The sequence below is a fragment of the Prunus mume genome, linkage group LG6 (assembly GCF_029339155.1).
Source record: "Prunus mume cultivar Tortuosa linkage group LG6, ASM2933915v1, whole genome shotgun sequence".
NCBI classification, from domain to species: domain Eukaryota; kingdom Viridiplantae; phylum Streptophyta; class Magnoliopsida; order Rosales; family Rosaceae; genus Prunus; species Prunus mume.
This window is the reverse complement of record NC_142703.1, coordinates 5,056,806-5,067,506: the sequence shown is the minus strand read 5'-3', so window position 1 is coordinate 5,067,506 and position 10,701 is coordinate 5,056,806. Positions and strand designations below refer to the sequence as shown.

The 10,701-nt window shown below is 37.1% G+C and overlaps 2 protein-coding genes across 2 annotated transcripts; both read left to right on the top strand.

Moving 5' to 3' along the window:
* Positions 1–517: 517 nt before the first annotated feature.
* On the top strand, positions 518–4,525 carry LOC103336419 (serine carboxypeptidase-like 42). The gene is made up of 10 exons (XM_008239455.3): positions 518–1,332; positions 1,867–1,974; positions 2,104–2,196; positions 2,354–2,446; positions 2,778–2,863; positions 2,970–3,248; positions 3,366–3,499; positions 3,606–3,698; positions 3,795–3,912; positions 4,026–4,525. Exons 1-10 carry the CDS (start codon positions 1,083–1,085, stop codon positions 4,185–4,187), a joined length of 1,416 nt encoding a protein of 471 aa, XP_008237677.2. The 5' UTR covers positions 518–1,082; the 3' UTR covers positions 4,188–4,525.
* Positions 4,526–5,033: 508 nt separating this feature from the next.
* LOC103336420 (pentatricopeptide repeat-containing protein At3g09040, mitochondrial) lies at positions 5,034–9,072 on the top strand. The gene is given in 6 exon segments (XM_008239457.3): positions 5,034–5,458; positions 5,461–6,158; positions 6,160–6,603; positions 6,605–7,766; positions 7,769–8,513; positions 8,604–9,072. Coding segments are annotated over 5 exon segments (3,057 nt in total). The 5' UTR covers positions 5,034–5,241; the 3' UTR covers positions 8,305–8,513; positions 8,604–9,072.
* Positions 9,073–10,701: the final 1,629 nt, after the last annotated feature.

Here is a 10,701-nt window from a genome sequence, read left to right as displayed (position 1 = left end):
CGGTTTACCGTGATTACAGTTTCATTGCGGTAAATTATCGGTTGGTTTTTGCGGTTTTGATTTTTCGGTTTAAAATGCCACCCCTAGTTTTTTGGGTGTTTCACTAAAAAACCCAAAATAAGGGCTAAAATTATAAAAAAACCAACATCCAAAACACTTTATAAACACACCCAAAACCCATCATTATACACACTCAAAACCTATTTATAAACACACCCAAAAAATATACAATTGTTGATTTTGGGTGTGTTTCTATGTTTAAATAGTGTTTGAGTTTTTTTATAAATACATGTCTAGGATTGGGTTTATTTATAAATTTGTATAGTTTTTTTCATATAAATAATTTTTTTTTACATATTATGAATATTATATCCTAGATTTAAAATCCAAACCTCACGAAAAATACAAAATATAAAGTATTTTTTAATTGTTGAAAATTTAGGCAAAAAATAATTAAGTAACCAAACGAGTACAATGTGTTTGACTTTATCGACAGTGTAGAGCGTGCTGCATTGTTCATTATCTTATCAAGTTTCGCGAATGCCAAGTGGATCTTTTGCCATTACTCTCGCGATTATTACTATGCCGCCCATGCGACTTCCCAACGTCTCTCTCAAGGCATGACCTGCAACTTCTGCAAAGCAGTAAAAACACCCGCCTCTGCTTTCTTTGCACCTTCCTTAACGTCTCTCTCTCTCTTTTTTCTATTTGATTTTGAGGTTGCATCGATTGTTATCGATAGAAACTTCTCTAAAATCAGATCTGGTATTTGTATAAATTATACACATACCTTATCCTTTCTGATAAAGCAGCCCAGAATTTACGTGTGATTGCTATAACAGAATTTGTTTCTTAAAAGATAAAACGATACATACAGATAACCTTTATGTTCACTATTTTGTTTCTTTTTGGGTCACCTTTGTTTTCCTTTTGAAAGGGAAAAATGTTGTTTTGAGTGAGTGAGGCTCTGTCTGTGCGTGTGTGTGTGTGTCCTATAATATTTATATATAGTGAGAGAGAGAGAATTGCCTAGGAATTGATAAAACGGTTGATTTTTCTGTGGGATTTTGGGATTTCAGGAAATGGGTAGGTGTTGGTTTAGTGGGGTTTTGATTGGGTTAGGGTGTGTGTGGTGGGTGGTGGTTGGTGTGGTGGAGGGATACCCAGCTGAAGATCTGGTGGTGAGGTTGCCTGGGCAGCCAAATGTTGGGTTCAAGCAGTATGCTGGGTATGTTGATGTGGATGTGAAAGCTGGGAGGAGCTTGTTTTACTACTTCGTTGAAGCAGACAAGGAGCCTGACAAGAAGCCCCTCACTCTTTGGCTCAATGGAGGTTAGTTTTGAATTCTCTGTTGTTCCTGTTCAATTGATTTTACAGCTTGATACTTGGGAGCTCTTATCCTTTTCTGGTTTTCTTGAGAGCAAGTTGTGATTTTAGTTGTGGAGTTGATTAATGTATTTAGTTTATCAGTATAATAGATATTTTTCATGCAGTTCCTACTAGCGAATTCTTCAAATTATATATAAAAAAAAGGCTGTGCATCATAGCTTTTAATAATCCTTGTCTTCAGTTGGTCTCTTGTTCACATGTGCTGCATTTTTGTTAGGATTCTTTGCAACTCTAAACTATCAATTCCATTTGTTGTAGCTTTTGGTAGTCGGTCAGAAAGCATTACCACTATAAAACAAAAAATAACAAAAGAAAATAGCAGTGGCTTTAGATATAGCACCAACTCTGAATTGATGCTTGTTGAAAGCATGCTCGTTATTCATATCATGCCCTTATCAAGAATGAAACTTTATCATGCCCTTACCAAGAATAAACACTGAATATTTTATAACATTCGATGATTAACTTTGTGTTCAGGTCCAGGCTGCTCCTCTATTGGTGGAGGTGCCTTTACAGAGCTGGGTCCATTTTATCCTACAGGTGATGGTAGAGGCCTCCGAAGAAATTTAATGTCATGGAATAGAGGTATATCAAATATTACATTTAATGGACACATCGGTTTTCCTTTTTTTGCGAATGGGTAATATGCACTGTTTCACCATTCAGATACTTATTGGAACCCTATCTAAATTATGTCCCACATTTTATTTGTAGCATCAAATCTCCTCTTTGTTGAGTCTCCTGCTGGAGTAGGATGGTCATACTCGAATACAAGTTCGGATTATAATTCTGGCGATGCGTCCACGGGTAAAGTGATTAGCTACGTGTACTTCCTTTTCTTTTCACTGATTCTAGTGTGTGCTCATTCTTTTGTAAATGCTATAACTTAGCATCAGGCTTTAAAAAGGAGAAAATAATAAATTTCACTTTGATTTGAGCCAACCTCATTCTCTTGATTTTGCAGCAAGGGATATGCACACATTCCTGTTGAAATGGTATGAGAAGTTTCCAGCTTTCAGATCTCGGGAGTTGTTTCTTACTGGAGAAAGCTATGCAGGTCTGCAAAGTCTGTTCAGTGTCAATTCTATGCTGAAGTATTAGGAAATGCAGCTCTTATAATCCATTTATATAAATTAAAAAAAAAAAAGATTTATTGAGTCAGTTAAAAGTAAGAAATGGAAACAAAAAGGATTCACTTTATTTTCTAGTTGAAGGGAGATTCAATAATTTAGTAACTTTACTATCTTATAACTTTTACATAAATGGGGAACCATTGCTTTCCGTGTTGAAGGCAAATGAAAATGGGTTTATTCTATGTTGGTTTATTTCATTTTCTGCCTGGTGAAACAATATATCAAACCCTTTCTAACTGTAACCGTTATGTACAGGGCACTACATACCGCAATTGGCTATAGCTATATTGGACCATAATGAACATTCAACTGGTTTCAAGTTCAATCTGAAAGGGATTGCTGTAAGAAGACCTCACATTTTTAATTCTTTGCTTTGGTTTATCTGTAAAGTTGTCACTTGTCTATTTTGCTGATGTTTGCACAATTACACTCAAATTATGTGGCTAGATTGGCAATCCACTGCTGAGACTTGATCGTGATATTCCGGCAACGTATGAATACTTCTGGTCTCATGGAATGATTTCTGATGAAATTGGCCTCATTATCATGAACGAATGTGATTTTGATGATTATGCATTTGCAAATCCTCACAATGTAACCGTTAAGTGCACCACAGCAATATCTGAAGCAAATCAAATAGTTGGCGACTATATAAACAATTACGACGTAATCCTTGATGTTTGTTATCCGTCTATAGTGCAGCAAGAGTTGAGACTACGGAAAATGGTATCCTCTATGTTTCTTTACTATTTAGTTTCTATTTTTCTTTTTCATCTTTCACTTTCATGCAATTTGTCATTTGATTGTTGCAGTGAGTTTTTTCTTCAATCCCATTTTCTGCAGGCTACTAAGATAAGTCTTGGAGTTGATGTATGTATGAGCTCTGAAAGACGGTTTTATTTTAACCTTCCTGAGGTTCAGAAAGCCCTTCATGCAAATCGTACAAACTTACCTTATAGTTGGAGTATGTGTAGTGAGTAAGTGATAAATACAATCTTTCTTAATCAGACTATTTAGTGAATTATTCTTTTACAACTTGCATATATATAGTATAACTGATTTTCTCCTTCTTGCATGGTACAGTGTTCTTAATTACAGTTATACTGATGGTAACATCAACATTCTTCCCTTGCTCGCAAGGATAGTTCATAATCGTATACCAGTTTGGGTTTTCAGGTAATTGATTCTGCTAATATGTACAGGAGAAAGGATGAACAAAGCCTACTCTAAATTTAGTATTGCTCCATAATATGATTTGTCAATCGATTGCAGTGGCGATCAAGATTCTGTTGTACCATTATTGGGTTCCCGAACACTTATCCGGGAACTAGCACATGATCTAAAGTTCCAGATAACAGTCCCATATGGAGTTTGGTTTCACAAAGGCCAGGTGCTTGTTTACTTCTTTTAACAATACTATCCTTTTGTTCCTATTCAAGTTTGTCTCCCTTGAATATATCCTAGCTTTGTTATTTATGAATATCTGTACATGTTTATGAATAGGCGGGAGGTTGGGCTACAGAGTATGGAGATCTATTGACTTTTGCCACAGTAAGGGGTGCTGCCCATATGGTTCCATATGCTCAACCGTCAAGAGCATTGCACCTGTTCAGTTCATTCATTCGTGGCCGGAGATTGCCAAACACAACGCTTCCTTCCATTTAATCAAACAGGTTATAGGAATTGGTACAATGTAGTGGCAGAAGTTAGCAGTTCGAGCAGAGCATTTCTTTACCGCAAGGGCAATAAAGAAGGGTGATTTGTTTTTGGCAAGAGTATGAAAGAAAGTGTAGAGAAGAATATTTCAACGACGTTTGCAAAAAAGACATTTGATTTGAGGCCAATGAAGAACTTCTCTGCATTCTTTGTTTGTTGTTGGACTTTACAATTCACCCATAGGTGTTGTTTTTAATACATATAAGATGGGAAGATATTCATTGAATTGATAATCGTTTCACCTTTGTGTTTGAATCACATGAAATGAAACTGTTTACCTTCTGAAACTGTTTGCCTTCTGAATGAAGATCCTACCATTGAAGTTTGAGTTGGTACAAAAAGAATGGCTGCAAAACATGGGTTAAAGCGTGTGTTTCAACACTTAATAGACCAGCTGCCATTATATGGGATGATTGTTTTGCAGAACCTTCATTATGTAAATGATATTTTTTTAGTTAAACACAATGCGTTTGGCTTCATAACAAAAATCCTTATTGGAGAAGCGCCGGAAACACAATAAAATTAAAACAAACAATTTGTTTTTCCTTTGTTTTCTGAGATAATCATTAAGATTTCAACAATTTTATTTTTTAATTGTAAGAATTAAATAGAAAATTATTTAATAAGATTCTTTATATGACTTTTAATATACATTGTTAGAAAATATAAATAAAAAAGAAATTTTTTATAAAATAACAAATTATTAAAATTAAAATGTTAAGTGGGCCACGTGACCAAGAGGTCAGGCTCTCGGATCGCTGAGCCTGAGCCCAGACCCGGCCGGGTCCTGCGTCTTCTGACCCTTAACTAAACTCTGGCGCGAACACTCCTGAATCCCTCAAAACTTAAACCCAGCTCTCTCTCTCTCTCTCTCTCTCTGAAATCGATTGGAAGTGGCTGGGACACTAGAGGATATCAGCAATTTGCAGGATCTCATGGAGTGGCTCTTCTGCTGTTGTGTCTATCTATTCATAACTGAGTGACACCAATTAGTCATGAGTCAATGCGCCTCAGACCTCCCCCAAAAACCCTGCACTCCTTCCACCAAAAGCACAGCCTCTCAACGATTCCATCCAAATCAATCTACCCAGATGGAGCCCCTGGGCCCCTTTACACCAATCTCTTGCAAATCTGTATACAGCAGTGCAAGAATATCAAAACCCACAAAGTGTTCGATGAAATGCCTGAAAGGCTGCTGGCTCAAGCTTCAAGAACCTGCAAACTATCCATGCCCAGAGCTTGAAATTTGGAGTTGGGTCCAAAGGGTTTCTAGGAAATGCCATTGTTGGGTTTTATGCCAAGTGTGGTAACGTGGGCTTTGCCAAGAAGGCATTTAACTGCCTTGAAAACAAGGATGTGTTTGCTTGGAACTCAGTTTTGTCAATGTATTCAAGTAAGGGATTGTTGGAACAGGTTATTAACTCATTTGGTTCCATGTGGAATTGCAGGGTTTTGCCAAATGAGTTCACTTTCGCGATGGTTTTGTCTGCTTGTTCAAGATTGGTGGATATTAAGTATGGTAGACAAGTTCATTGTGATGTTATTAAGATGGGGTTTGAGTTGAGTTCATTTTGTGAAGGTGCACTTATTGATATGTATGCCAAGTGCAGTTGTTTAAGTGATGCTCGACGGATATTTGATGGAGTGGTGGAGTTGGATACGGTTGCTTGGACAGCAATGATTTCAGGGTATATTCAAGTGGGTTTGCTTGAGGAGGCACTTAAAGTATTCAAGGAGATGCAGAGAGTTGGTGGTTTTCTGGACCAGGTGGCATTTGTGACTGCCATAAATGCTTGCGTTGGTCTAGGAAGACTAGGTGATGCATGTGAATTGTTTTCCCAGATGCCCAGTCCAAATGTTGTAGCATGGAATGTGATGATTTCTGGGCATGCCAAGAGAGGCTATGAGGAGGAAGCGGTTAAACTTTTTCCTGAGAATGAGGAAAGCTGGTGAAAAACCATCAAGATCCACACTAGGAAGTGTTTTAAGCGCAATTGCTAGTTTAGCTGCTCTAGACTCTGGCTTGCTAGTTCATGCTATGGCAATAAAACAAGGGTTAGATTCTAACTTTTATGTTGGCAGTTCATTAATCAATATGTATGCCAAATGTGAGAAAATTGATGCTGCAAAGAAAACATTTGATTATCTATCAGAGAAAAATGTTGTCTTGTGGAATACGATGCTTGGGGGTTATGCACAGAATGGGCATGCCTGTGAAGTCATAGATTTGTTTTCCAATATGAAGGAATGTGGTCTTCACCCTGATGAATTTACCTATACTAGCATTCTTAGCGCCTGTTCTTCCTTGGAATATCTAGAAATGGGTTGCCAGTTACATTCACATATCATCAAGAACCAATTTGCCATCAAATTTATATGTGGGAAATGCATTGGTTGATATGTATGCTAAATCAGGGGCTCTGAAGGAAGCAAGGAAACAATTCGATCTCATAAAAAATAGAGACAATATTTCTTGGAATGCAATTATAGTTGGGTATGTACAGGAAGAAGACGAGGATGAGGCTTTTAATATGTTCCGAAGAATGAATTCACATGGAATTGTGCCTGATGAAGTGTCCTTGGCCAGTATACTAAGTGCTTGTGCAAATGTTCAAGCACTGGAGATGGGAAAACAAGTCCATTGTCTCTCAGTTAAAAATGGTCTGGAAACAAGCCTTTATTCTGGGAGCTCCCTTATTGACATGTATTCCAAATGTGGGGTCATTGGGGATGCACATAAAGCTCTCTATTATATGCCCCACCGGAGTGTGGTCTCCATGAATGCTCTAATTGCTGGGTTTGCTCATACCAACTTGGAAGAAGCAGTGAACTTGTTTCGTGAGATACATGAAGTAGGATTGAACCCGACCGAAATAACTTTTTCAAGCCTTTTAGATGTGTGTAGTGGACCTGTAATGTTAACACTGGGAAGGCAAATCCACTGCATAGTACTAAAGAAAGGGCTTTTGTATGATGGCGACTTCTTGGGTGTCTCTCTCTTGGGTATGTACATAAATTCCCAAAGCAAAATAGATGCAACCATTCTTTTCTCAGAGTTCCCAAAGCCAAAAAGCAAAGTATTATGGACCGCTATGATTTCAGGACTCAGTCGAAATGATTGTAGTGATGAAGCGCTACAGTTGTATCAAGAAATGCGTAGTGATAATGCCCTACCTGACCAAGCAACATTTGCTAGTGTTCTTCGAGCATGTGCTGTCATGTCTTCTTTGAAAAATGGTAGAGAGATCCATTCCCTCATTTTTCATACCGGTTTTGATCTGGATGAGTTAACATGTAGTGCCCTCGTAGACATGTATGCTAAATGTGGGGATGTGAGAAGTTCTGTGAAAGTTTTTGAAGAAATGGGTGCTAAAAATGGTGTCATTTCTTGGAACTCAATGATAGTTGGATTTGCTAAAAATGGTTATGCAGAATGTGCATTGAAGATCTTTAATGAGATGAGACAATCTCATGTTTTGCCTGATGATGTCACATTCCTCGGTGTTCTCACTGCATGTAGTCATGCAGGAAGGTAACTGAAGGCCGTCAGATATATGATTCTATGGTTAATGAGTATAATATCCAACCCAGGTTTGATCATGTTGCCTGCATGGTTGATCTTCTAGGCCGATGGGGATTCCTTAAGGAAGCAGAGGAATTTATTGACAAACTAGGTTTTGATCCAAATGCTATGATTTGGGCTACATTACTTGGTGCTTGCAGATTACATGGAGATGACATAAGGGGACAACGTGTGGCTGAGAAACTAATTCAGTTAGAACCGCAAAATTCTTCACCGTATGTCTTGCTTTCTAATATACATGCTGCATCAGGAAACTGGAATGAGGCTAGCTCTTTGAGGAGAGCAATGAAAGAAAAAGGAGTGACAAAGGTTCCCGGATGTAGTTGGATTGTGGTGGGACAAAGAACAAATTTGTTTGTTGCAGGTGATAAGTCTCATCCAAATGCTGGTGAAATCATTGCAACTTTAAAGTATTTGACAGCAATCATGAAAGAAGAGGGCTATGTTGATGACACATATTCTTTCTCAGATGAAGAAGAGTGAAGTACCTATGGTATTGACTATTGAGGCCAAGTCATAGTGTTATTAGTATCCATGCTACATCCAAAGGCCTCTCTCTCATCAGTATTTTGCAACTCTGCTCTGGACTTCCCTATGTGATCTTGCAAAGTGAAGCAAGATTGATAGTTTGTAGAAATGTTGCTTTTTATTCTGATTGCTTTTTTATATCCAGAAAGAAAATTATTCTTGAGGTTGGTAGTTATAAGAAATCCCAGCATTGTATTATAGACATTGAGGCTCTTGAACACAAATTAATATTTGACTATTCCCTTTGTGTTCAGGTCCAGGATGTTTCTCTATTTATGGAGGTGACTTTTAAAGATATTTGCTGCTGGAGTGGGATGCTCATGCACCATACAACAAATTCAGATTATACTTGTGGGGAATGGGGATGCCTCTACCTTAACCTGTTTTTAGAAAAGGATCTGAATAATTTTTTCCGCCAATTTCTCCCTGCCGTTAATTTTGCTCACATTCCATCCAATTTACTGTTAAAAATATTATGTGCCAACCCTCCCAGCAGCTCTGGGTGTTTTCGGACATCGTTGCACTGGAATTTTACATGGGTTGGGTTTATGTCGAATGGGGACGCTGATGGTGGGAGTGGGTTGGATAGAGGCATATCGAATAATGGGAGGGGATTGAGTTGTGGCTACCTAGTTAGAGTTTGGGTGTGGATTGATATTTTAAATTTTTTTTTGTTTTATTTTGTGCTTTATATTTTTTTCAGAGTCTTAAGAATTATGGATATACATTATGAGTGGTGATTTCCCCACTCCAATTTTATCTACTTACACTCCATTTTATAACTAAAGAAGGAGTGTAATTAGATAAAATTGGAGTGAAAGTTTTTATGGAATTTATCATTACCCTACTTGATTTCATGAGTCTTCCTTCTACGTACAAGAAAGAATGTAGTACTTCTTATAAAACAGAAACTCATGCATGCGTAGGAAGATTTATGTGATCAATATGAACATAAATTTATTCTTGAACCTATAATTCAGGAAATTCTAACAATGAAGGAATGAAGTACTAATTACAATAGGACTATCCAAAAAGCATAGTAAATACAGCCTTGAATAAAAAAATGGAAGCAAAAATTACCTGATGGGAAAAGGGAAAGGTCTCCATATATACCCCACAACTCAAGGTTAATCCCATGAACTGCAAAGCTTTCCTTTCGAGATTCTTGAAACTTTAAATTAATCTCTTTCGTTGCTAGATCAAGCCTTGTGCATTGCCCTCTCTTCAGTCTCTCACCCATGGAGAAAACAGGATCGTCCCTTCATTCTCCCACTAACGGAAGTCTCATCACTATTCTTAGTATTGATGGAGATGGAATGAGAGGGATTATTACAGGAATTATACTCAAGTTCCTAGAGTTTGAGCCTCAAGTAAAAAGATCAAAACCAGAGAACTCTACATATATTTAGCAGGATTATTGATTATGAGCGATACATAGTACTAAACTTTGTTCACCAAACAATGCTTCATTCATTAAAATATAAGTCCAATCTGTGTTTTTGTTAGTTGATACCATGTTATATGAACTGCTAGGATATAATATAGTTGCATGTGTAACACAAAGTTCATATGTTATGGAGCGTATAGTATAGATAAATAAATATGAGTATTACAAAATGAGTGGATTAATTATGTCATCACGTGGTGCTACACCCAACTATATTTTCTGCACTTCTCACAATTTGATGTTGGTGTGTTGTTCATGCTTATTTTAAATAAAACTAAATCTAATACGACTAATTTTTGCTTTACCTGTTGGCTCTATGCATAAGCTGAATGGTAAGTATGTAAGGCTCGCATATTATTTTCATGTGCTTACATGGACGAGCACAAGTGGCCTTGTGACTGTCATGCTCACAACCCCAGATGAAAATAATAATCCCTTGTAAGTTGATGAAGATATCATCCCTTTGTATCTTGAACATTGCCCTAAAATCTTCCCCCAATCCAAGTACAATTAATTGTTGACAGAGAGACCACATTCTTGTACTACGTACCTTTCGTATGTGCATGCAATATCCTTTTTACAGCGGCTCTTTCATTGTCTATATCTCACATTATTTGAAACTTTTAGGAGGACCCAAATATGATGGGAAGTATTTACATAAATTGTTGAATTAAAAACTAGGAGACAAGCATTTGCACGATACATTGACTAATGTTGTAATCCCAACTTTGATATAGAGCGGCAACATCTAGTTATTTTCTCCATCTATCAGGTTTGTTTATTAATTATCTCTTAGTTTACACACATATATGTATACAGTTTAATTCTTTGCTTTGCTCTTTTTTGTAAATAATTAATTAATTCTTGATTTTGTATATATATGTTGGTAATGATTTTAGTTGGAA

What these genes read in the sequence shown, in the direction of transcription:
- LOC103336419 (XM_008239455.3), top strand. Translation starts at nt 1,083, where the DNA reads ATGGGTAGGTGTTGGTTTAGTGGGGTTTTGATTGGGTTAGGGTGTGTG. An exon ending in AGTTGAGACTACGGAAAATG is followed by an intron (nt 3,249 to 3,365) that starts GTATCCTCTATG and finishes CATTTTCTGCAG; the next exon opens with GCTACTAAGATAAGTCTTGG. An exon ending in TTTGGTTTCACAAAGGCCAG is followed by an intron (nt 3,913 to 4,025) that starts GTGCTTGTTTAC and finishes GTTTATGAATAG; the next exon opens with GCGGGAGGTTGGGCTACAGA.